Source organism: Ceratina calcarata, unplaced genomic scaffold (genome assembly GCF_001652005.2).
Source record: "Ceratina calcarata isolate Rehan_Ccalc_2016 unplaced genomic scaffold, ASM165200v1 scaffold554.2, whole genome shotgun sequence".
Lineage (NCBI taxonomy): Eukaryota > Metazoa > Arthropoda > Insecta > Hymenoptera > Apidae > Ceratina > Ceratina calcarata.
In genome coordinates this window covers 454,899-482,615 of record NW_017176727.1, presented here as the reverse complement: position 1 = coordinate 482,615, position 27,717 = coordinate 454,899, and the positions used below count along the sequence as shown (strand labels likewise).

Below are 27,717 nucleotides of genomic sequence, written 5' to 3'. Positions count from 1 at the left end.
AGTATTAAACATAAAACTATTGGAGTATATTAAATAGTCGTGAGATATGTCTAATCATATTTATTTGCTCATGTACTGTTACTAATAAACGCTATACGCTTAAATACAGATTGATGTATTGCAGAAACGAATATATCAAAGAACTTAGCAATGTACACGCTATTCAGAGTCGCATTTAAATAGATTCAATTTTAATCGGTCGTCGATTATACATTGTCCAACAAGAGGGGAAGGGAAGTTCGTTAAATACATTAATTTTGCTGTGTCAACACTGATTTAAACAATGATTCGGCAATAGCTTTAAGGATTGTAAAGTAATCGCGTTAAAGAAAGTATAAAAAAAAATGGGGGATACACAAGAGGAAGAATAGACGCAGAACAAATCGGGGAAGAAAATATAGATAAGTATCTCTATACAAAAATAATCGGCAAAAAGCGAGAGAAATAAAAAAACGTTCTTACGAACGCTCGACGATGGAGCTATGATACAAGTCGATGAGATAATACTTCTTTTCTTTATAATGAGATTAGATTGAATCGTCATCCATTTTTTCATTCACGCACACACGTATTTCGCAACGGACGCATGCATACAATTCATTTTTTTCATACATGTTCTCTTCTTTCGACACTAGCACACGTGTATTTCGCTACACAACGGCTACGATGATAATTATATTTATATATTTATATATAATTATTTGTGATGTAAAAACGTAATAATTAATAACGCTTGTCGCGAATAAATCAGACCGTCTAATTGTCATGCAGGACGCCTTGCGCTGTGCAGAAATTTATATTTTTCAAAAAAGGGAAACGCGTACGTACAATCGATACGAGAGAAAGACGTCGGGTGCATCCAAAGGGAAACTTCCCTTCCATGAGGAAGTAGAAGACTCTTTTATAATCGCAATGAACTTTTCTCTTTTCTTAAACTCGATTAATTTTAGCGTATCGAGCGACGCACAACAACGGCAGCGGAGAAACGAAAAATATCTTACAATTAAACTATTCGTGATGTTCTCTCTCTCTCTCTCTTTTTTTACAATCAGAAACCTCTCTTCATCTTTGGTAGAAACTACTAAATAAATTATAATATTGTCGCTTATACTATAAGAAATTGGTGTTCCGCTCGAATGCGTAAGAAGCTTTCACGAAGCGTGACAGTGAACATTCTTTCTTTTTCTGCTCAATCTTATTTCTTCATACAACTAATTAATCACCTCTTCATCGCTTCGTTCTGACGCGTGCGATAACACTCGTCGTTAGATTTTTTAAATAAACACGAACACTATACAGAAATATGCGCGTTTTTTTCTTTTTCTTTTCTACTTAAACGCAGCGCGCGAGGTAAACTAGAAAAATATACATGCATTGTACAAAGGTCATGAAGTACGTTTCAGTGCTTGAGGATGTTACGTCGTCGAAAAATACGCCGTGTGCCTTGTCAAGTGTATTTTCTGCGCTTGCAGATTAGTTCACGAATCTTTTGTTAGTGCGGGTTCTGAAATCATATCTCTTTAATATAGTGATTGCAAATATGCGTATAATACTTGATTAGAAATTGTTTAAAAATTGCAAAAATCGTATAAAAGACGATAGAATCGTTATGAATACTCAGTCGAAATTGTGTAAGTATTAATGCTATTTACTGACGCATGCGTTGCATCGATAGAAGCTATTTCAAATATAGACGTACAAAAATTGTTGCGGTGAAATGTGTATATTTAATTAAAAATGCTCATACCTACGTACAAGTTTCAATAGTGTGAACACATGTCTAGAAGAAAAACTAAGTTTATAATAAAATTGTTCTTATATTCGTCGAGTACGAATTGTTAATAAGAATGCGAAATTCTTTCTCCGAGCGCGGTTCCTTATAAAACGAATAGATTTTTAAATATCTACTGTATATTCTTGTATTTAATATTATCTCATCTATACTGATTATTAATCTAAAATCATTTTTTATTATTAACTTTCTTTTCATTTGTTTCGTTTTGGCACTTTAATATGAATAAGATCTTTATACTTTCTATATTTTTGCCTCGAAATTTTCTTGTGATTACATTTTATCAATTTATTTACTGATTTCAGAACTTTAAACCCGTTTTACTAGTCTTTAGTTTCATAAGCGTTAGCGTATCAGTTTTTCAGATTAATCCTGAATAATGTATTAATTTTTTTAATTCTGCCGTAGAGATTTAATACGAAGTTTTTGGGAGTACCGCAACTTCATAATATATACTTAGTATATTACATGCGGTGGGCGGTTAAAAAACAATACTGTATCAAAGTGAAATGATTTCAGAACTGTTGCTCATAAAACATTTGTCTAATAACCTGAAGCGTATATAATACGCTTGTATCTGGATGCCGCAGGAGGACGCATCAAAATTTAATACACGACGTAACTTTCCGCATTACTATTATACTAATCTTACGGTGCATGCGGCTGTGCATCAAAAGGTACATGTATAATACACGACGATGCTGGAACGGACAACGGAAAAGAGAAAAAACGCTAAAGAAATTGGAACAAAGGAAGAGACAGGCATCGCTCACTATCTTGCTTCCGTTTGTCTCTCGTTTGTCCGTTTTCATTCGAAGAGGAGTTGATCGACTCGAATAATTCTTGATGAAATCATCGAGAAATTCATATCCCTTCATTTTTAACGACTGTGACTTTCCAGCTCATTCGCGTTCAACGAAGAACGAAGTCACTTGATTTTACTCGGCTAGCAGTTGCAAACAGAAACACGTGGACTTTTTTAGAAGCGACACAAATTAGAGATTCGAGTGGATCGTGACGCGAGACCTCGCCAGATCAAACCCGATCGATACAAATTAATTCTAAACGCTATGTGTCACGATTAAACTCGACATAAATTATCTACTTAAACCGTTTGCCTATTTACAGTAGTACCCACTACTGTACTAGGTAGCCTCTATTTTCGTACATCTTTCACTCACTCACTCTCCCCTTCGTTTTTACTTCACTTGTATATTTCTTCCACTCCGCCTACGTTCGTCAAATCTAGCGAGTGTTATCTCTTCGTGAAACTCGTTTCTCGTGTCTCCTTCAAACATACGTTGCCAAGCGAAGAAACAGCAAGGAGATCCGAAATCCTAGATCAGGAACCCGAACTGATGCTACTTTTTCCGCTATCCTGAAGCATCTTAAACGCGAAATGTCTCCACCTCGAGACTGATTAATTTCGGCAGACTTCAGCTGAATTTAGAATTTATCAAACCCGACAATTTTTCGTTTTTCCGTTTAAATCCGCGACTTACTACGCTAGATTACTTGATGCGTAATCTTCGACCGGAAATGAGAGGATGGTGAGGATGTCCAAGTGGTGTTTCAACAGATAAAGCCGTCCGCATTACATACTAATACTCTTCATCTAGCGTTTATAATTTCAGCGTGATCTTTAAGCGGAAACTGGGAAATTGCCAGGTGATCTTCTAACAAGAACAGCTTCAAACTGATGTCGTTAATAATTATATGTCGGTTCACTGAATGTTCCTGCATGGTTTACGAGCGGAAATTATAAAACTGGCGATAATGGCGAGTCTCTTAACAGGACGAGCTTTTCAGTTCGCCGATATCAGCGATGTTCTGTAGCAACGCGGCCGCTTCGCTGCTCGACTGGTTCGACTTCGCGTTGTACCGTTGCTTCAGGGTGCTCAATGCGGACAACAGTCTTGTGTTTGACGTCATTAGACGCGAATTCGCGGCGTCCAGTGCGGCTATTTGCTGCTCCTGCGCGTCGATCACGCGCTGCTTGTACGACAACGCGGCCGACATCTTCTGCTGTTCGCGTCGCAGTTCCTCCTCCACAGAGATCAACCTAGAATAATCGAATGATACTCGTTTTAGCGAATTCCGTTCACGCAGGACTTTCCTTAAAGATATCTCGTTTTACTGAAACTTTTTAAACCACTTACTAATCTTTATCTCCTTATCGTACAATTTCTATGTTCCTTTGTGTTAAATATTTATCTAATAATTTCACAAAATTGGCCGTTTCATACTGAACTTTGTAATTAAATTAGTTTTTTAAGAGACAGAGATTAGGTGGCTTTCATTACACATGGAATTTCAGCTTTCCCTGTCAATCCTCTCTACGATTTAATTTTGAAACTCCTATCTTTACAGTCGATTACTGGCAAAATTTTATCGTTTCTTATAATATAATGAACCAATTTTTGTATGGAACGATAATTGTTCTTGCTGATTAAGATAATTTTGTGTACCAGTTTATTATCTTTGTTTTCAGGAGAGTATTCACTGGGAAGCTTGAAAGGATCCAAGCACACCACGATGCAGATAAAAAAACATCAATGTAAGTATATGTACTTTGGAAATGAAAGTGAAAGGAAGCGGTAGTGTCTTCTGGTGCAAAACATCGTACGCTCGAACAACGAAAAAAATACTATCAAGAATGCAGTTAGGATATTTAGGGAACATTTCATCTTGATTAAGTAAGCAAAAGGCGAATCTGCTTTGCGATTGACCACCATCATATCCGTGTCATAAAAGAAACGTTCAGGATTACTAATAGAGAGAGAATATTAGTATTTATTATTATGCTATTATTAGTAGTAGATAGTGCTTCGAAAAAATGTGAAAAAATTTATGTGTGCTCCTCAAGCGAATTTACGACCGTCGTACAAAATTACATCTAATTCATACAAAAATGTATATTACCACCTATTCTTAAAGTAAACTCTACTTCTTACATTAAGTTATCTTTGCATTAACATAGTACATGAATACTTGACGCGGCAAAAATAATTCATTTCTAACTAAGTGTTTGCGTTCTATAAAAAATACTTTTCGCATTAATGAAGGTCTAACATTGAATGAAAAGAAAAAAAAATATATCCTGAACATTTCGCAGATGCATACATATCGCAAATAATTGCAACACACTACGCAGACCTGGTATCAAGAGATAATGAGAATTCCGAAAAGAATGAACCGTGCACACGTGAACAGAACGAACGTGTGTGTGAGATTCGAGAGGCGTGTGTGTGGCTGTCGTGGTGTTGCATTAAAATCGAGGATGGTGAAGTGAAGTACGTGGAAATAGAATGAGACCATGTTGCTGATTAAAATTAATGTATTTTTGGACGGTGATGTAAGTATAAAACACGCAGGATGTTGAATGCTGGTTTATCGAACGGTGAGTATTCAGAGTAATACATACAATGATGATAATGATAAACTTAGGCGAAAGAAACATTAGATTGTTCTTGTTTCTTATAAACGTACTTAGAGTTTTGGCGCGTGTCGTTTCGCACGGACAAAACTATATATGTATATATATAAATATATAGATATGAGATTAAAAAACGCTAAAACATGTGATGTAAAAATATGTAAGAAGCTTAGAAATATAATTGACTCTTACACCAAGGTCCAGATCAAGCCAGAGTATACCAAATGCAGCGGATAGAATGCACAGGAACACACAATCAATTAAACATACATTATTTTTCGAGAAACAATTAAAACCGTGTTTTGGTTTTCGAGCTACGCGGCTCACTGGTAGTCTTTTCTGTATTATGTCTATGCGACAAACAGGTAAATCGCATTATTAGCTTGGCTCGATTTTTCCTTTTATTTATTTTTATTTACATAACTCATAATACAAATTTGAAATATTGACAGAGCTGAATGGATGAATATAACAGTTTTCTCAGTGCATTTTGAAATTGATTGCGCATTTCTTTGGTTAATTAAAAAAAAAAGGATCGCTGAGAACTGTTATTTCTACATGATAGTCAGCTCTGTCTCTCACTTCATAAATTGTGTTATACGATCTCGTAAAGAGTCGTGTCAATGATAATAAATCTACGGAGAGTTTCGGCGAAGAAACCGTCGGAAGCGAATTGACAGTATCTTCAGGTGAAAGAGAAAATCGCGGACGTGAAGTGTTAATAATTAATAAAGAGGACGGGATGAAAGAGAGAAGGGAACAGAGAGTCGACGGTGACTGATTAATATGAGAACCGGAGGGGAGTACCAGTGAAACTCGAACAAGAAGAAAGAAGTGGTTAAAAGTTTGTCAATAGGGGGTGATGATATATCACACTCAGGCAAACGAGTCAATCGTCGATAATAGGAATTTAAAGCGGCCGTCGGCTTTGTTAATGAGCGGAATTCAGTACCTGGAGATGATGCTCTTCATCTTGGTATCCGGTGCAATGCCGTCTATATCGGTATCCTCGGTTGCGCCTAAGCGTGCCCTCAGTCGATCTACGCTACTCTGCAGCCTCTCGATTTCCACTTCGTACTAGAAACGAAGAGACATTGCGACGTTGGTTAGTTACACAGATGCAAACACACAGGCATATAAACAAATAGATGAGTACCGTTAGGCGACAGCTCAGAAAAAGAGATAGAGCATGAATATAAAAAGAAATACGGTTTTTATCTCGCACATGATAAATTAAAAAAAAGAGGAACTTGTTATTCACAACGATCAACGTTATCACGTATTATTATATTATTATGTACACACGGAGTTCCTCTTTCATTTGGTAAATAAAAGTCGTTGTTCCTTTGCCCTCATCGTTGCTGAAAAATTGGTGACGAATTTTGTTCTTAGTTCCCTGAATGACGAATAAATTCAATTGAATCATTTATCTAATTTTACGATTGTCATCACTGTCATAGTCATGGATTCTATTAGCATTTGAATTTATAACTGTAAGCATTTCTCATAAGTCTACTAGGAAATTGATTTCATAAACGCGCTCTTTAATTCGTCACTGATGAAACTAAGGATCAGAAATTGTTGTCATAGGAAGAATATATTAATTACCTGATCGATGCTTCGATGACTGCGAGATTTGCTCTTCCTCGTTGTGCAGCTCTCCTCCTCGCTGGTGTCTGACAGATCTCGCGTCGAGTCCAACGATAATCTCCGCCTCAGCTTCGTGTAGCAGACATCCTGATTTTGTTCCGAATTATTTCTGTGTGTTTGGTTGGTTTGCCTCCACTGATTTTGAGTGTTTCGCTGGAGGTTCCTCACGTTGTTCTGGGGTGGTGGTGGTGATGGGCTAAGATCAACGCCTCTCACGCCCTCAACGCCGCCTCCGCTCCCATCTCGTTCCTCCGAGCTGCTGCTACCTCTCCTTCCGTTCCTCCCGTGGTTTGATTCCATGTGATAAACCGGATTAGCAAAAGCCAACGGCGCGGCGCTTAATATGTGCGTGTTTGCGTTGTTGCTGCTGAGATCCACCGGGCTGGAGCTTTGACTGTAAGCCGCGAAGCTCTGATAACCCGAGGACGCGACATTACTTAACTGAGAAATCGAAATCTGCGATCCTTTTTGCGATTTCGACTCCGACACCTCATCGTCAGCGTACCTCAAAAGATCCGACAATTCGTCCAAATTGCCATTTGCTGCCGTACTATTCGTTTTGCTGTTGTAATTGTTGTTCGGCTGATGGTTGATGGACAACGTCAGATTCGACGATGGGTTCACAACGTTCGCGTTCACCGTGGTCTTCGATACGTTATTATAATTCTGATGCTGCATCTGGTTCGCGTTCTCTTCCTTATTGCAATGGTTCCTACTTGCTGATCGTGATACGTTGTAATTATTATGATTGTAATTGTCTTCCCTGTCGTGAATATCTAGGTTCTGCAATCGCGTTATGTTGTGTCTATGGTTTTGCTGCTGCTGCTGCTGCTGGGACATAATCGTGCAGTTGTTTGACTGATTCTGCGATGAAGTGATGTTGTAATTCGAATCCTTCAGATTGCTGTGACTTTCTGATCTCGTGGGACTGGTCGGATGCGTCTGGCAGTGATTTACGTTTGCCAGACTCGCACTGGCGGTTAATCTGTATCCCGCGCCGGTCCTGTTCGATCCTATCGCCCTGTGCTGTCTCACAATTGGTGTAGGTGAACGCGAAACGAACGCCGGTGGCTCCAGAGGGTAATCGTCCGTTGTGATTTGCAACTGAAGCTTCCCGTTCGCCGGCATGTATGCGTTTCGAGGAAGAGTTGCGGCCCTAGCTACGTTCGGACTCCGAGAATTGTTGTGACCCAATGTATTCGATTGCAACACTTCGTTGCTGTCGCGAATCGTCCCGTTAAGAGTGCTATGATTGCTCAACGTAGATGTAGCCGAGATCGATAGATTGGTGTTACTATTGGCGATCGTCGGATCATTGTAGCGGAAGATATTGTTCTGCAGATTTGGATATCGATGAGGTGCGGGCACTGGGCTAGGACCCGACTGATCCAGAGCCATTGAGATCCTGTCGAGAATTTCCTGTAACCTCGGCGGAGGTAGCGACGGAGAACACGAAGATAACGTGACCAAACTTTCGCGCAGGAGAGCGTGCAGTAGAGATAGTTGCTTCCCGAGATCTATGTAACCATCGAACTCTAAGGAATTGTTCGCCGGCGCATCTTTCGGTAGTGTGCTCTGTAAAAAATTCTTTTTAGCGGTGGTCGATTTTTAAATATTTTCCAATTATACATAGAGAAGGGGGGATAGAAAATCATTACTTACGCTAATCAACTGAAGGAAATTCTTCATGGATGGAGCTTCACGTTCCAGGAGGTCGTTCATGAATTCCATAAAGTTTTCCTTTCCCTGGAATCTTGTGAAATTCGCTAAAGTTTGAAGCGTCTTTGCCACGAGAGTGAGATTCCTTGCCGCTTTTTCGTTCGGATATTCTGAACAAAAGAATAAATATGCACAAATTAAATTATGTTGTAAATAAAAGATAACGGGCAAGATGAGTGAAAGAATGCAAAGATCTTTGATCCAAAAATTCTTCTCTTAAAAGATAAAAACTGTTTTCTTGTATATTATCTTTAGAAAATTAAAGGATGAATATATCAAACTCACCGTGTGTGATGTTGAAGAGGGACGGGCTCAAGATGGCTGGACAGAGGAATCTCAGGAATATGGACGCCGAGATCAGATTGTTGGCAATATCCTCGCGGCCCATGTCGGCGAGACGTTCGCGAAATATACGGAAGCACTCGCGCAACTCGAGAGGAAAATGAGCGTGGCTGGCGAGTATTCTGCTCCAGGCGAGTTCTACGGCGTTCCGCAGATTCTGTTGTTGCTTGTGAAGAGCCGCCACCGAGGCGACCTTCAGTGGATCTACCTCGCAGTCGCCACCCTCCACCGCGCCCCTCACTACCGCGCCCAAGGTCTCCTGCAGGTACCTGTCGCCCGTCAACTTCAGGTAGGCCTCCATCGCCTTCGTCGCCAAGGAATTCCCTCGAAACGTGAGCCTCTCGTCATCTGAAATCCGATATTTTCCCGTTCATGGAGTGACGAATCTTCAAGAGTCAATAAACGGTGATTTTTTAATGAACTGTGACGCTTATCCAAGATGCAAAGTATAGGTATTTACGTTAAAAATAAAGTTGAAGTGCAGCTTGTCATCAATATCACAGTGCACAATTTAAAGGAAAATCGCGTCTCACCTATTCTGTGTATGTCCATCATGACCAAATCGGCGAGAAACTGTGGTGCTTTCTTCTCACGTTGCATGACGGCGACCAATGCTGTCGCGATGTCCTCTTTCGCTTTGACGGTGATTATCGGCTCCAATTTCTCGCACAAGGACGCGTAATCCGTCTTGAGATACTCGAGGAATTCCTGGTACACCTGAACGGGTAATATGTCCACCGACTGGAAACGACACTTCACCCTGAGTGCCGGTGGTTCCTTCAGGGGACCTTTGTCGCCCTGCACCGGATACCATTTCTCTGTTAGGTATCGCGAAGTCACGTTATGCACTGGTATACTGACGGAACCTGAAAGAATTATTATAAAATTATATAATAAAATTTATTGGATTTATTTACGAACTTCCAATATCGGAACTTTCATCACATAAATTGCACATAAAACATTATCTATGAATGTATCAATAATTTTATAATTCATGTACATTATCTATGAATACATTAACTCACTTAATGCAATTTAATAAATTGCAACAATAAAAGATAAACAACTCACCGATCAAAACATTCTTGTCCCTTTTTTTCTTCCTATCGGCTTCTCTGTACAGGTTTACCTGTATGGTGTTCACGGATGGTAAATGATGAAAATCGAAGTGCTCGCCCCAGAAGCATAAGTCGGCCTTCAGCTTCGCGGTGGTTCTCGCGTATAAAGTGCTGTCCAGGCAGACCTCGCAGAAATATCGTTTCTTAGCCGGTACACCCTTCGCCTCGAGCAGCCAAATCTGCAGCGAGTTGTCCGTTCGCCTTGTCTGCTCTGCGTCCGGTTGGACGGATTTCCTTAAGCTGTTCAAAGAGTTGTAATTCACGATTATATTCAGAGATAATTACCTGTGAAAGGTGAAACTGAATTAGGACACTAGGTATGATAATAAAGGAATTTTCATTTCATCTATTAATTTGAGCGATATTTATAGAAAAGCATTAAAAAATTAATTGGAGAAAGAGCTATTAATGAAGATCATCCATACATGTATAGAATCTAGTTTGAAATCTCTATATTGATCTAAGAGAATATAATATATATCTTTACATCTAGAAAGATGTACAATTATTGGCAACACACGTGCATATGAATTGACAAACGATGACAAGATAACAAATCGATAAAACTTGTTTCGTCTGTTATGCCCTTAAAGCCAGCTGCAATTACATCCACAACTACTTGAAACCCGAGGCACAAAACTCAACGTTGGCGATGACTGGGACATTTATCAAACCGAGCTGCCGGTTCACATTCGTCTGCGTCACTGTAACAGTTTTACCACCTCCTCCTCCTCCTTCTTCTTCCCTTTCAAGGAGGATGAGGAAAAAGTTGGGAACGAGGTAGAAGGAAGAGCAAGACGAAAAAACAGAAGAAGGGGTCAAAGGAACGGTACCAACCTGTGTAACCACTGGTCCCGTTCGTGAGCGGTCCTGCAACTGAAATACTTTGGTCCGCCGGTGCTGGGTGTGACCTGGAAGCAGTGAGGTCTTCCGAGCAGGCTCGGATGGAGCGGTGTCACGGCCGCGAGGTCCATCGAGGTCACAGCCTGTCCGCAAAGTAGGGACTCGTGCGAACGGCAACCCCGAAGACCGGCGCCGCGTTGCTTTTGTCGCTCGAGCTTCGTCACGCTCTTCGTCCTCTTCAACGGGTTAGACCGGAACGACCTCTTCGAGAAGAAGTTCTGCAAACACCGAGAGATGACCGTGTAAACTCCATTACTCCATTATACGAGAAAGATCAAAAATTTCTTGAGTCAACTTCTGAATAACTTGAAATCTTGCTGAGGTGTATATTTAGCTATATTTACTACAATTATAACAGGCAATGTATTCACCAAATGATGAAGTGGAAATATCATATACTTTTCGAGGTATCATTCTTTTATGAATTAAATATATGTAGATAATGCAAGTAGATGATATAGCAACGTTAGATTTAAATTGTAGTGATCTAATCACTTTATTTCTGTAGTAAAATAAACGAAAAAGACAGAGAGAAATTATTGTGGAAAATGATATATGGAATTCCTCTGTAATATCTCAAACATGTGTGCCGACGTCGTTTATGTTTGACCCTCCAATATTCCGTCTTAAGCATACTTTTGTGTCCCACTAATTTCCCTTTAACAAGCCAACTTCTTGGAAATGGCTCGTCGAATCAATTTCTCATTATTCGGTGGTCAGGCCGTGATTGACGATTCTCCTGAAACAACTTTTCTGTGTTCGCGATCGTCCCGAGCAAACATTCTCTCCGTATCAAATTAATTACGCGAAGATTAATTGACCGTCTATGGTGCAACGCGACTCCAACTTTGATGTATGATATAACTGTTCAATATGTTCCCTTTGCTGATGAAATGCATCTTGTTAGAAAGTTTAGAACACAAAAAGTAATATCTACATTTTTATTTTCTAAATCCTGCCGTATTATTTATTTATTCGTTTTCGTGTCCGTTCTAATTGGCATCTCTGTACGGACACACTGAAGTCGTTAAGCAAAACTATTTATTTCATACACGTGCCTCGTTCAATGACCATTGTAAAGAATTTTATTATTTCTCTTCTGGGAACTGCTTTACGACTTTTGAAAGCTAACGCGAAACAGACGAAGCATTAGAGGGTTAGCTTATAGATAAATGTGACGCACAGATGTTCAACAATTGTGGTTTATGATATTTGAGAATCGATGTTCACTCAAAACCCTACTTACTATGATAGTGCATGTTACTGTGTTGTCATTTGTTTTATATGTTTAGGGTGAGAATTTAATGTTGTCCATTGCAAGATACTCTAATACTTCGTTTACTCACATACTTCGTTTAAAACGTGAGAAACTTCATTTGCACCCAGAGGGTGGCTATTTCGTTGCAAATTTTCCGTTGCATTTTTCTTCCTGAACCGAGTAAAATTTCCCCCTCGCGTATATCTATGTACATGTACCTGTACTCTTCGAAGTCGAGTTCCCTGAATTCACGCTTCACGCGACCGACTTGGGAAACTTTATCCCAAAGGAAATACAAGTTCGGATGCGACGACAACAGTTTGCATCCCCTTTTACTTGTTCAAACACTTTCTGAATACACAATTTCAACTTGGAAATGGTAACACAAATTGTCGATAGAATTTTTCACGAACGAACAAATTGATTACAAATCTTAACAGAAGAATTGGCACAATTTTTAATTTAATTCAATTTCGGAATAATAATTGTAAAACAGCGATGAGACTGTTTGGTTAACAAAAGTTGTCTGTACGACGAGTGAAAATCATCGACTGACTCTCCGGAAGATATCGAGAATCTCTCGTGACATTGCTCAAGTGAAAGGTATTCCACCTCGTGGTTCTCGATACCGGGAGACATTAGCCCATGTATCAATAATGTACCAATCCGGTCCCTAAGACCGAAAATTACATCTAAACCGCAAACAGAAACCATTACATCTCTGAACGTGGTATTTAATGAAACATATAATCGAGCCATTATCTTCGGATATAAATTGGAACGTGTGAGGCAGAGAAAAGATGCTAATGATCTGATAGGAATAAGAAAAAAAGGATTATGCAAAAGGAAATGAATACTTTACTAGAAAGTTAGGAGAAAGGAATGTTATAATTTTATCTGTTAGCTTAACGGTGAATTTAGACATTCAAGATATCAGGAGTAGAATAGTATTCCAGTCCTTAATAATAGAATAATTAATTCAAATGAAATAGTATGTACATCTTAATCCTCCTTCCCCTTGTTAAGATCGCTCCTTCAAATGTATTTCAATTTTTACTACGAATATACTTTGTCATTTGAACATAGAATGATGTTCGCAGATTTTGTTAATTTTTCGCCTAAACGACAAACGCAACAAACGCCCCTTAATAACGTATGCATGAAACCCGGTCATCCGTTGAAGCCTATATTTACCCTGGCGGTGAAGTAGTTGACGATCATGCTGACAACCCTGTCATCCTCGCTCTCCTCCATCGGTTTCACGCACATTTTTCTCCTGGTCATGTGAACCGTGGTTGCGCGCGTGAGAAACAACAGCAGATGTTCCAAAGTGGATTCCACCACCAGGAAAGAAGAACCCTCACTCTGGTCTCTTTGACCTGACCCACCTTGACGGTACAAAATCAGGGCACGCTTCCAAAATCATTTTTGCTTCCTCGCTGATGACTTTCTTTAAAGTCTACTTTTCAGAACTAATTTTTTTGCGAAAGTCAAGATATGCAGAATTCCTGAGCTTTTGATTTATATTAACATTTAACAATTTTCAATTATAATTTTTAGTGCTTGATNGTCTATGATATGTAATTTTTGTCAATATTTATAACACCAACGATTGTCTCCAGATAATCTAGCAGTCGTATTTATTGCAAACTCGTTATTTCGCGACTGACTCATCGATAATGTTCTATTTGCGGTGCATTTAACGTCTGCAGTATAGTTGGACGATGAAAAAGGTGATCAATACTTCATTTCTTTCGAACGCTGGCACTTTGCACTTATCAGTCACGATTCCGTGTGATGCAAGTCACTCGACGAGAGAGAACCGATTTCTCCTCAAGAGATGTTCGCCGATATTACAGACACTGACACGCGGTCCTCTTTCTCAGCCTGTTTTCACCGTGACTCGCCGTTTCTGCACGGTTTCACCTCGTTTTCTGCTTATTTTTGTTCCAATTTCTGAAACAACTTGCACTTGATCGTCAGTTTTTATCTTCGCTCCACAATATTATCAATCTTGTCTCATTATTATTTATAACAATGCAAGATCGTTAGTAAATATTCTCTTATAATTAACTCGTCATAGTTCACGCTTCATTCTCACTTTTGATTATTTTTCTGTAGATTCTACACTGCGTTCTTCGATTGCACTATTATTTTCTATTGTCTTCGCCACGGGAACAACTCTACTACGAGAGATTGCGAGTGAAACAGTCACAACCGTTAGGTGCCAGTGAAATGCGCGCCACAACAACACCGAGAGGAGAAATGAAGTGTTATCGTGCACGTGCGATACTGATAAGCCCGTCCAATGTCAGGATGTAGCGTAATCCGACTGCGTCACCGGTTTCGTTGGTCGGGAGAACACTGGCCGAGGTTTCGAGTAACAATCCCGAACGGTGGGAACGTTCCCTCAAATCCTTGTCTCTGAACACGGAATCGATCGCGAATTATTGACAGTGCGATTAGAAAGACCTGCTCTAAATCACGTTGACCGTCCTTTTTATCTAGATCAGCCGCATTGATCAGTTTTATTAGACCCCACTATGAGTGTATAGCAAATAGGTGGAAATCGTCTTCTTTATGTTTTATTAAAATGTTAATTCAATTGACTGAATGTGTAATTGATTAGATAATTGTGAACGAATCACATGTTATTTATTATTATTTAACGGACGATGTGTTATTAATTACGCCCGACGAATGGAACTGACTTTTGTCGAAGTCAAAAGTTTATCAAACATCGGTGCTAATTTTCATAAATCATCACTTGAACGTACGGAATGCGTCAATTAATCAAGCGACCGAGTCACCAAACGTTATCACGCTACATACTTATAAACTTTCACGGGAGACGTTCATAAATCTTCTTTTCGTCCCATCACATTCCTGGTCCATTAATTACAATTGCTACTGGTTTAAGCAAGCACCTTTTATCAAATGGAAAACGTAAACACACCAAAAGTATTATCAATGCACTAAAACAGTGGAATCCCCTTTTTACAGATTTAAAAAATGCAAGATTTATTTATTAGTGCAAGATTTATGAATTAATTTTATTTTCTTCTTGAAGTTAGAATTGTTTAATCAGAGGAACGATAAAAGTGGAGGAAGGAATAAGACTGTACTCGTCGAAGTTCCTCGAACGACTCACGATTCCCGCGTTCGTTTCGGTTTCCCTTCGACTAACCATCGGAATCGTCCGAGTTTTGTAGCCGACACAATGGCCTCTCGGTGATTTCTATTCAAACGCGGAAGCACGAGCCAGGGATTCCAGCCCGGGGGCTCTCAGGTATCTGTCCGTGGTATCCAAAAACGAGACCCAGGTAGCTGTTCTTCAGACTTTAGCTTGTCCGAGGGATTTAAATCGGCCAGGCTCTTCAAACGATCCGGGACAATTATGTCTTCGCATAAGTAAAGATTGCCCGAGTGTTGAAAAATTTTGAATACATAAATCGTTTGGTTTTAATTGAAATTTGATTGATACGTGATAGTCGTTGCAACGTGATTTATTTAATATATGCGGTCAGTATGACGTGTTATTAACGGTTGTATTTATCACGAAATACTTGCAACTGCGATTCATGAAAAGTTCTCGACTGACGGATCGTCTTCATCATTCATAAAATTTTTTTGACTACAGAGTATGCATGTACTCTTCCCGTATACATTTGCATTCCGAAAAAGTTCCAATAATAAATCAAATATCACTTCATCAAATTACATGTGATTACAACAAGCATCATCTTAAGGAATCATCAGTACCTTCCATTTTTGCACTTCCTCTTTGAACTTCACGCCTGAACTTGAATATTCAATCCACTGTTGGCTACGGTGAACCGCACAAAACTTGTCAGTAGGAATAGTGGCACTTACATCAGAATTGAATCTCTCTCTGGTTCTGGACACACGCGTGTCTCGCAGACGGCTACGAAGGAGTCGCCAGGCGGCGAAAACGTGAAGATATTTTCAGCAAGCCGTTTCGCTCTCGTCGCTTTTCGTCGATCGCGAGAGGCCGTCGACCCTCGAAGAGGAGGCAGTCCGCCTCTCTCGCCTCCTCTTTGATGTTCCTTTATTTGGCCACGAATCGTCTCCCTTATTTACCGGCTACTGTCCGTCGATAAATTATTGCACGTCATTCGTCTAGCGCGAAATTGTTCCCCTTTTACCAAATCTCTTTCCAGTTTCAAAATCCCTTATGCTATATCTTGTCCAAGATCGATCGTCTTCATGCTTGTTTCCTCCAAAAACATGCTTTAATTAGTCCTGTTTCTTAACAGGCTTTGCAAATCTTCAACTCGTATCGATACTTGAGAAATATTTTGAAGAATGTCTAATAAACTTTGTAATAGAATATTTTATATCATTTTTTTCATAGTTGCACGTCATACTAAAAGTAAATATTATATAGAATTTATTTGATTAAACAAATCTTTCGATGAACAGTTATTCTGTTAGAACACACTAAACTTAATCAACAATGCACTTAAATATTTTTAATGTTGTAATGAAGTATTTTCAGGAATACTTTCATGATTTTTGTTTAAACGTTTCTTAAAGTACACAGTGTTCACGTCATCTGATTTAAGTTTCGACGAGGCAAGAGCGCGAAGATTTCGCGGCAAAATCTCGGCGTCGACTGGATGGCGCAGATGTTGCTCATCCGGGTAGGCCGAAGTCAAGGGATCCTTGGGGCGCGCACCTTTGTGCACCGAGACCAAAAACCCTGCCCCTGCACATTCAGGTGAGGCGAAACGGATCACCCCTCGGTCTTGGTCTCCCCGAGCCCCTCTCGTCTGTCCGCCACCGTTAAGAAGGACAAAAACGTCTTCGAGGGGTTCTCAAACCATGCCAGCTGCGATGCGCTCGTGACGAATGTTCCTCATGGACGAGGAAATGTGTAACTACACTTTCACGCCACGTTCACGTTTTCTGCGATAGTATATGAATTTATTACGGTCTTATCAAATTTTTATGTCACACTGATAATGCGTTTTTTCACTCACACTTACCAAATAGGAGAGTTGAAATGATTTAAATAGAAATTTTTGATGATTCATGCTTCAGTATCAAATTTAAAAATGTTAGAGATCGTTTAATTATTATCTGTATTCACATTGATGTAAATTCAGATTAGTTGGAAGTATTGCTTTCGATACAAATAGTTCGTATCACGAATTTCGAAATTGAAATTTGCAATTGAATACACGGACGTTTAACGGGGCGACAAAGATCTCGAGGAAAAAGTAGCCGGCAAAAACAAAATCCATTTACCAGCGTACGCCGCGCGTTCTCCAGTCGTTAAATTGCTCCTCTTTAAATCCTCGACTACCTACTACATACATATGTACCACTTCGCATTTAAAAAACAAGAAAAAAGAGGGACTAAAACGAAACCCCTCCGAAGTGGTCGTTTAATCGCGGAACGTACAAAGAAATTCAATAACGCAAATTCGCAAACTAGCCGAGACCGGGGGGTATTATTGGTAACTTCTTATTGAAAGCAAGACACAATTTCTTACCAGGCGAAACTTCTGCTATCTCGCTAAATCGCTGAAGTCATGCTTTATTTTATACTGCAGCTTACTCTTTAAACGCAAAGGGGAAAGATTTCGTAAACAATTCCTAACGAGACAACTTCTAACCGGATCGATGTATATCGTCAGTGCACCGAAAAACCAGTTTGCTTCTTCTCTTTCTTTTCCTCGCTGAACCCTCGTCGAGGGGTGTTGACTAACGACGAGGAGCAAAAGTGTCTTCCACTTTGACTACCCCCGCTCTCTTCCTAACAACATTACCTTCCTACTCTTCTACCAGTAATTCCTTTTAGTAAATGTATCTTTATGTAGTAAGACATTATGCAAAATAAAGTTACGGTTTGTTATCTTTGATTAGAATAATTTATAAAAAAAATAGAAAATGATTTCGCTGGATAGCATTCGCACACAATTTGTAAAAAGTATTATATGTTTGTCATTCCAAATTAATTCTTTCATACAAAACTGTAAAGTTGGTGAAACAACCACGGAGACAATTTCCTTTTCTTGTCATCGATTTTATTACCGTCTCTTTGCAAGGTCGTAATTAAAGAATTTTTTAGTAGTTAATAACTCGTAAACGGCGAGTAATTAAATGGCAAACGTATCGCCGTGTTCGAGGAGTCGCGTTCCTTCTTCGCTCACGTTACATCCGAAGATTCGTATCTTTATTATTCGCGCGCTTCCACTCCTCCTCTGCAGAAATTCTCAATCGAAAATAAAGCTTAATACTCGCTGCCGCTTCACGTTAGAAAATCGGTATGTAACGAGAAGGAGAATACATAATTCTATAATCTACATAGACGCATATCATATCATTCGGAATTAAATATTATCAGGCAAAAATTCATATCAGTACAAAACAATTTTTACATCGTGTAAGGTACACATGGTTCTGTTCTACTTCTTCATGTAATTGTTAATTAAATTCATCGTAACCGGATTCTATAGAATTATAAATAAACTATGGCAACACGATGGCAACAGTGGACAATCGTACGCAACTGTTACGAAGTAACAATCATGATTCACGGCAGGCAAACAGGAATTCCTGAACAAACTTGTAGTTTTACCGGGTTGTTTTTATCGATCTACGTGACGCGACGGTAGAACAAAACTGTTACACGAGTAACTGGACGCATTGGAAACTACCCACACCTTACCTGATCGCCAGTTTAATTTAATTTTATCATTTATTATATCTCAAAGTGATCTAATTTATTATACTCGTGTGTTAAGCTTCGAACTCATATAAAACTCACATTATTACCCAAATCATAATCTATTTTTCTCCCGAAGATATTATTTTCAAACGCTTTAATATTTGCATATTCCTTATACGGTTTAATCTAATAAATGGAAGTTTTTAGTTAATCAGTTTGACTTTTACTTAAGCATAGAACAACATTGAGATTCACATTTTATAGGCAACAACCGGATACCTACAGGCTACCTAAACCTCCTCTTTCATCCTAGGAAGTTAATACCCCAGCCTGGTACACGGCAACCGAGTCCTGGCAGTAATTTTACACGTTCCATCGCTTATTGTTTACCCTGCTATCGTGCAGCGTCGAGGGAGCGAGTTTAATGTTAAATAGACGCGACACCTGGGAGCCGACGTCTACTACTTACGCTATACTTATTGCGATGGGTCCAGGAAAAGCGATCTAGCGCGTGAGATTTGAGAACACCTGCGCCAAGACGACACCGGATCGATATTTTCCATACAGGCGTCGTCGCTCATGTCCGCCTTATGAATCTCTCTTGGTGCGAGGGAGACTATCCAGGGTCGGTTTACGCATTGAAAATTGAAGCGAAGGGCAAAGGTGACGCCGAGAAAAGAGTAGCCCGGCTTTTTCTCGGTGAAACGAGGAAAGGAGCGAAATTGCGACATGTCGCTCGACTCTAAACGTTATATACCGTGTCATCTATCGATTTTCGAGGGAGACTCAACCGTTCCGAGTAATTCTGGAAGCTTTTCATATTTTATGCAAGTATCCTGTACTCGATTTTATTAAAAACGGAACTGACTTGTATTAGAATATTACATCACAAAATAAGTACTAAACGAAACGATTTTAAACTTTTGGTTAAACGTTATTCTCCTACAAAATATTTTCTGTATTTGACTTATATTATTAAAAAGAAACTTCGATTGAGCAAAGCTAGAATTAAATGTTAAACTGATTTTAACCGAAAAGAAATTTGATCAAACGTAATGACGTCGACTCTAATAGTAGTTTTATAGTTTGTAATCGAATCGCACGTTTATACATAGCAACAGCGAGAACTGTGCACCGAGTACTAGGAAGATTGTGTTGAGGAAACACAATGAACGTGATGTTCGAGAAGTAGCTTGTTTGTAGGAATAAAAGGAAAAGACTGGACGGTGGAAAGATTCGAAAGATCGAAGGCTACGTGATCGGGAAACGCGATTCTCGACCCTCGTGCCTTGAAAACGAAACAACCCAACGTCGCGCAGTATTAACCGGAAGCAACGTATTGTAAGCTCTGAGAATAAATCGCATTGATCATCATTTTTATCCTTAGAGATTGATCATTTCTTATATACATGAAAATACGCATATATAATAAGCATTTTACGAATTTTGGTAAAAGACTGAAGCATTTATAAAGAAAATTGTTAATATTATATTCTTCTTACTAATTTAATATTCGCAGCACTTTATTACATATTTCATTCTACTTGTTCGAAAACTCAGACATGTTTAAAGTCTGATAGGAGCTGAAAGAAATAAAATCAACTTGGAGCCCCGATTCGGGACTTCATCTGTAAGTCTAATGCAGTTTGGCGCAGCATTGACAGATTCGTTGAAAGCATTCGCCCGTGATAAGAATCTAGGTACCGTGGAAGATAGCATATCGAGAGATCTTAGAATGTCAGACAACGATGGAACGTTAGGAAGGTTTAGCTGTTAATTGTTAGACGTCGCGGGTTTCGATAAAATAATTCGCTGAAATATTTAGCCAATTAACGGCTCGACAAACATTCCTTGCATCCAATAAACAGAAATGTTTAAGTTCTTCATCCCATATGTTGCATACAAAAACAGATATCCAATACCTGATAACCGTTAGTCTTTGATATCATTTAATAAAGTTCATATAACACATCGGTAATTATTCATAAATAAATATCTAATATTCATTGTTTAATTTTTCTATGCATCTTAATGTTACACTTTGTCCCTTCGCCATACAACTTGATGCATAAAAAGGAATAAATTCAGACAGAAGAGGGTGAATTTCTTGTCATAAATCATACTTGAAATAACACCAATTAAAGTTAGAAAAAAATTATTGTTCCATATGTTTTCAAGTGGGACAAAAGGTGAATTGGAGACCGCGTTATCAAATTACAGTGGATGAAAATTATAGGTCTACTTACGACGATTCTGTTGGGGGTGACGTCCAGGGGTCGTGCTCCGAGGACAGGGGTGGCCGGCGCGCTACCCCTTCGACAAGCCTTCTCGTAGGACGTGTCTGAAACAGAGAAAAGCAACATTTGCAATTTAGCGACAGGGTAATTCGTCCGTTTCCGGCCAAACGGCCGTTACCTGTTAATTATCATACTTTATTTTCAAATAGAAATTCGTTGCCAACGAGGGTGCATCGAAATTCTATTAAACACAATTTACTTTGGAACGCTCATTATATATTCATTAGAATATTTAATCTATCTCGTCTACTACAGATATCAATTTATTTTATTCTAAGATTTTATAACATCTACTATGCTATGTTTAAAATTATGAAGCATGATCGAATATAATTATAATCATCATATCGATAATTATCTCGAAACAAGTGTAAATATAAATGCTACATACAGGTCTGCTATTGTTGCATTGCTACAGTTCCCATAATAGTCAAGTATAAATGAATTGTAATACGTAGCATTTTGAAAATTGGTAGACTGTTAGCAAACTTCTTTTATAATGTAATCAGCGATTATTGTACTTGATACAGTGAAAGGTAACAGCAGGTATCAAGTAACAAGTTCGTGAATGGTAACAATCGATATTCCTCTGTTCACGGAAACCGTGCGGCTACCTGTGCTACACTATGCACACAATCTCTCTCAGAAGCGGTCATTGTGGTACGGTTTTCATCGTGTTTTCGATGGAACGCTGCCATTACGGGGGCCCCGTGAATGGGTCCCCAGCGAGACACCGCACAATGGCTCGTCGTCATCGTCGTTCTTGAAATTACGAAGCTCCATGCATTGCTCCGACTATGCCATGACCGAGTTCGTGGCATGCGAGCACCGATGTCTATTCGAAACGGAAGTACCTCTTTTAATCGCGTTCACGAACTGCCTCCGCATTCCCTTCCTCGTTTTTGAATACGAGAAACGCTATTTTGAAAGCCTGACCGGCTGATTTACAAGTGCGTCAACCCCTTATAAAGATGACGACTAATTTATTATATCTTATCTTCCTATTCTACGTATATTAATATTTCCATACCTCCTGTCATGCATTCGAAAAGAATACATTCTAAGTATGAATTGATTTAATGATGTAGCTATCAAGCAATAAGCGTTTCAAATCGATTTCGCTTCTCAATTATTTCTCCCTATGAGCTTTAAATCCGTCGAGGTGAACCCCAAAACCGCAGGTCGAACAATAAGTGCCAAACGTTAAACGTTTTAAACATGCAGGTTCGCATTGGCCGAGTGATTTAAAAGTCGCTCCAGTGTATACATTCTTAGCATGATTTCTTCCATTTAATCCGAGTTAAGTACTCCATGCTGCTGCTGGTGCTTAACTCAGCCTCGTCCTTCTTCTTCTAGCAAGCTGCTCGCAACGGAAATTGAGCACAGAGGCGAGGGGGATTAAGAAACGAGAACAGCCCCATAATTAACGCCCTTGTAAGGGGCCGCGGGACCCCGGGACCTTTGCTCTCTGTTTACGGTCAGCGGTTTGGACGCTCCTCCTGGCACAAGAGTCTCGAGTTACCTGAGCCCCTTCAGCCTTCGGGACAACGAGAATTCGTTCGTTTCTTGCGACTAACAATCTTTACCTCTGCTTGCAAGGGCATGCTTGCTGAATTTCATTTGAAATTAATTGCTCCCCCTTGCTTACAAACTTCCATCTAAATCTATATGACAATGTGCGTTGTCTTCGCTTTAAGGGAAATATCTTGTCTAATTGGAAATTGAAACTTAACAGTACACAACAGTATCTACGATTATAGGAGTCTGTTGAGTTATAATACTCTTCTTTCTTCGAATAAATTAAAGCGAAAAATTTTGATTATATTGAATATGTAGTATTAAATACAAGCCTTGTAGAGTACACTTTCAATACAGTACTCCAATTTGTATTCGTTTAAATGTGTTTTAAATATTCAATAAGACAAATAGAACGATAATAATGCGAAGATCCGATGCATTAAAATCCACCAGTGTACATGTACCAGATGCATGTATATATTTTGATTGGCTATACTGCAGCTGCCAACATGAGGTTGCTTATTTTGACAGAAAATATGATACGACGAGATTGGATCTGGCTTCCGCTCATGTCGATAACCTTTTATCTAAGAACCAGTTTCGTTAATTGGGCATCAACTTTCAAAAATTGCTTACTTCTCTTTTTATTTCGCTTTAACTTTTGACTACTGCTACTTAAACGTATGCTTCGGCTTATTTTCTCATGCAGAATCATCCTTTCCATTGTACATTGAACTCATCGTATTGTGACCCATCACTACCGACACATCGCTAACTGCATACTAAGAATTTTTAAAACCACAATGAAGCTTTGATCGATTCGGTAGTTTTACCGAGTATGACCGAAAGCAACGTTCACAGGTTTTCGTATTTTAGAATCGCCAGCCGTGGTCCATTATTAGCGATGCGTATTTGTATTTATTTCCGGCCAAAATACAATGAGTTGGATGTACCATCAATACTGGAATACTCTGTATTACAATGACATATTATATGATATTGTAATCCTGTGATGATAGTATAATGTTACACGATGCTATGTGACGTTTAACACCTGTGCATGGGAGAACACTTATCTCCCTGGAGCCTATCATACTTATCACCGTGAAGAGTAAGATGTAAGCCCACTCGACGAAATTAACGCCCAATCCCGATGCTTTACGACCCGTTAAGCTTCACCTCGCGACATTTATCGCATGTACCGCCGCCTACTGCTCGTTTGTTAACCGGTCCCGAAGTTAATTTATAGCCCAGCGTTAATAATTCTATTCTCGTACCTTCGCGTTCGCCTTTATTACAAATCATAAAATTCTCATGCGAATTTCGCTCTTGAAAGCTAGAAACCAACGATAAACTGCTTCCAAACGAAAATAATGACACTGTAATTCAAAGACTATACAGAAGTAGAGAAGAATCACTGCAGAAGAATTAGGATTATCTGATTCGTACGTCGATTATTATTAAGACAGAGACTGTTTTAATTAAAATTTAAACGGACGCGTGTTGCTAAAGCGACAGCTGCTACTTTAGGCCTTTAGTGAAAAATCGCGTGACACCTTCCGGTGAAAAAAAATCAACGGTGGTCGCATCTCGAAAATCCAGTTACATGCGCATGAAAAGGGAAGAGAATACTGGTCCCCGTACGATGTCGAGAAAGACGACGACGCACGTGTCGTGGGTGAATGGACGCTTTCTTCGCCGACGACCCGTGACACAAATTCAATGCTGTTCGACAAAGAAACAGTGCACAAAAGGGAGACGGCTTCTTTTTATTTTAACAAGAAGAGAGGACGAGACGAATGTTTCTTCGTAAAAGTTGCGCTTTAAGAATGTCCCATAGTACAACTGTTGTACATTATTGTATACTTGACACGTTTAATAATTGTGCACATATTTAAGGAATTTTATAACTTAATGTGATTAATCAAGGACATTTTTATTCTTCCATAAATGGGAGAGCCAGAAAAATTAACAACTGATTTTATTTCCATAATATAAGTCAATCATTTGTTTACACGTATTTTAATTGGCAAGTACTTAATAATTTGATTAATGTCAGACTTAATATCAGTGAGAAATGTCAGATACACCCTCAAAGAAAGTGGAGCGCGAATGGGTATGTGAGCATCGTACCCCTTTTTCCGATTGCAGCTGCAGACTTGGACCCCGTGCGGCGCGAGAAACGCATCTTTTGTGCAGCACAGAGCGGCGATTCGAGAGGGCACAAAGCTCCCTGGTACCGACGAAAGATCAATTGAAATTGAAACGAACGAAACAAGAACCAGAAGAAAAACATACCCCGCGTGCAACGAAACTCGTTTAAACTAAGGGACGGAGTCATTATTTAATGAATCGGAGCACGCGAAACCTTTTTCTCGATCGGTCGTCGATCCCGGATCACGGTTCTAGCCGGGATCGATCGATCCTTACCCGGGGCGCAATGAATTGAGAGAGGGTGCGATTGTCGGCGACCCATTGAAGAGGCGGGAACGATTCGGGTAACAATCGCAGACTTTTTATCAAACCGAAACGGCTGCTGCCACAGCGAATTGATACGTCTTCACTAGTGAAATGAGTGAACTCCTTTTTTTGAAGGTAGTTAGCTATTGTCAAAGTTTTTCTATTTGGAAAACGATATATTGGCTCACAGGGTGAAATTGAAAGAGTTAATGGTTACTATTTGAAATATGCTTCTCCTCTGAACAATTTCATACATTTGTTTCAAAAAGATTTGTAAGTCGATTGCAGAACATGAGAACTTCTGATATTAGTGTAATATCTTCGCTGGAGAACAAAGTTAATTTTATCCGAGACGAGTGATATCACAATGATTGTATACGTATCTTATGTTGTCAATGGAATTGTGTTTCGAAAAATGCTTCAAATAAAAGTTCTGGATACTGCTGTTATGTGCAAAAAAGGTCGTATACAATTTTCTTCGACATTACATTTTTCAATCGATTAGTTACCTCGTCCAGCGTCAAATACTTCTTAACAAGTGGAGTTAGAAGGAAATTGCGTAGGACCCTTTTTATATCTGACAACTACAACTACTAAGAATGCTTTACCCTCAAAATTTACAAACTGAACAGAACAGCGAACTTAACTGGTTCTAAGGTGATCCGATATGAAAACTTCGTCACGGTCGGTTCTGGCAATCAACGAGAATCTCGGAGCCACGCGATGGAATCGCGAAGAAGACTATTCAACGGTTCACAATGCGCGATTGTGCGATTCACAACTGCAAGGTCGACCTCTCGCATTCCGTCGCGTGACGCAACGCGCGGCGCAGTAGTTTGTAACTGCTACCGATGATGACGATTGGATTGGATTGGATTGGATTTTCGGTTGGGGAGAGGCCCTCGTTAAATCATTCATGAACGGTCCGGCTCAACGGACCACCCAACGAGATGGAATATCTACGCCTGGTATTCAAACTCTCTTTAATGACTCGGTTTTTAACCGTTACGAGTGTAACGACAAATCTGTGATTAAACTTACGTTAGATCATTATCGAATAAGTATTGTATCTGGTTTCGTAACGCAACTGTTTAGAATTTTTTTTTTAATAATGTAAAGATTAATTTCTCAGTATCGGATTATTTATGAGGTAAAGATCAATATCATCGAACTTGAATTACATGACATTAATTTCATTTTAGAATTAATATAAATTTACTTAAAATTACAGCTTCATTAAATCATTCAATTCACTGTTCATATGTAAGAAAACGCAATTTCTCACTCTTAACACAAATGCAATTGTAATTCGTTAATTTGTCAGAGTTGACTGTTTCATGGCGCCTTTCTTATTCCAATGCAAAATCCAAAGTACAAAATACGGTGCAGCGATATTGTAAAATCTCAGCCGACAAAGATCCTCCGGAGGGTGTTCAAGTACATGGACGCAATCGCAGACGGGATCCATGGGATGCCGATCGTGCACAATCTGATAAGATCGCGATGCAAAACTCGCTGGCCGGCCGTGACAAGAAGCGGTCGCGAATTTACGAGCCTGACGCCCTTTCCCGCCACTGGCTTTAAGCTACGCGAGAACAAGAATCGAACTTTCGTTGTCTAAAGGAAAACCTGTTTTCTCAATCAGTTAACTTGTTGTTCTAATCATTAGCGCAATCAAAATTTGTATTCTTCTCTACTTTAACATCACATTGTTTTATTTCTTAATTAATTAAAGATGTACTGTTTTACTTTACTATTTGATCGTAGAAGTAATACCTAAATTTGGTCTGTAAGAAACCACATGAATCCATTCATTCACTGCAACGTAATAAGAAGTACAAACGTCTGTAATTTAAGAATTATGCAAGTATAGATTTTATTTCTATTACCTGAGTTCAATTGAAATTATCAAAGTTATTATTATCACCGATTTCAATAGAATTTCAAACTGTATTAGGTTGACTCAAGTGTTATCGATTACCACAGCATTTCAAGAGGCTGAGTAATCTCTAAGTAGGTGATTCCGCAATTCTAAAGCTAGATAGTAAAACGCGTAAGCACCAACTACCTCCAATGCAGCTTAGCACGATCGGAATAAAACCGATACTTTTATACCCTTTGACAAGAAATTAATTTACCACCGACTTTTTTATGAGCAGCTTTCAAAAAATTGAACGCGACACGAATTTCTCACCTATATTAAATTCTCACATCATTTTCGCAAATGCAAACTTAAATGAAAATTTCTACATAAGTACCAGCAATTTCTAGTTATTTTTTATCTATTCTCAAAGATCTTTTCTAACGAAGAACTTTACTGCTAAATTAAAAAGCTTTTTAACTTCCAACAAGAACTGCGATTCCATTATGAAATTAAAAGGAGAANCCATTCATTCACTGCAACGTAATAAGAAGTACAAACGTCTGTAATTTAAGAATTATGCAAGTATAGATTTTATTTCTATTACCTGAGTTCAATTGAAATTATCAAAGTTATTATTATCACCGATTTCAATAGAATTTC

General features: G+C 39.0%; 1 protein-coding gene across 11 annotated transcripts in view; it reads right to left on the bottom strand.

Moving 5' to 3' along the window:
• Positions 1 to 45: 45 nt before the first annotated feature.
• raskol (Ras GTPase-activating protein raskol) overlaps positions 46 to 27,717 on the bottom strand; it is a 256,389-nt gene continuing 228,717 nt past the window's right edge. For 9 of the 11 annotated variants that reach the window (XM_026816986.1, XM_026816984.1, XM_018031593.2 and 6 more), the window contains 9 exons: positions 21,165 to 21,259; positions 10,898 to 11,181; positions 10,014 to 10,300; positions 9,473 to 9,805; positions 8,883 to 9,287; positions 8,541 to 8,707; positions 6,837 to 8,453; positions 6,181 to 6,305; positions 46 to 3,854 (listed from right to left, as the gene is read on the bottom strand). In XM_026816986.1, coding sequence (XP_026672787.1) covers positions 3,581 to 3,854; positions 6,181 to 6,305; positions 6,837 to 8,453; positions 8,541 to 8,707; positions 8,883 to 9,287; positions 9,473 to 9,805; positions 10,014 to 10,300; positions 10,898 to 11,181; positions 21,165 to 21,259 — 3,587 coding nt within the window. In that variant the 3' untranslated portion in view covers positions 46 to 3,580. Of the gene's footprint in view, positions 3,855 to 6,180; positions 6,306 to 6,836; positions 8,454 to 8,540; positions 8,708 to 8,882; positions 9,288 to 9,472; positions 9,806 to 10,013; positions 10,301 to 10,897; positions 11,182 to 13,415; positions 13,750 to 21,164; positions 21,260 to 27,717 lie in introns of those variants that run through there. The other 2 variants (XM_026816989.1, XM_018031591.2) reach the window with 2 other exon arrangements.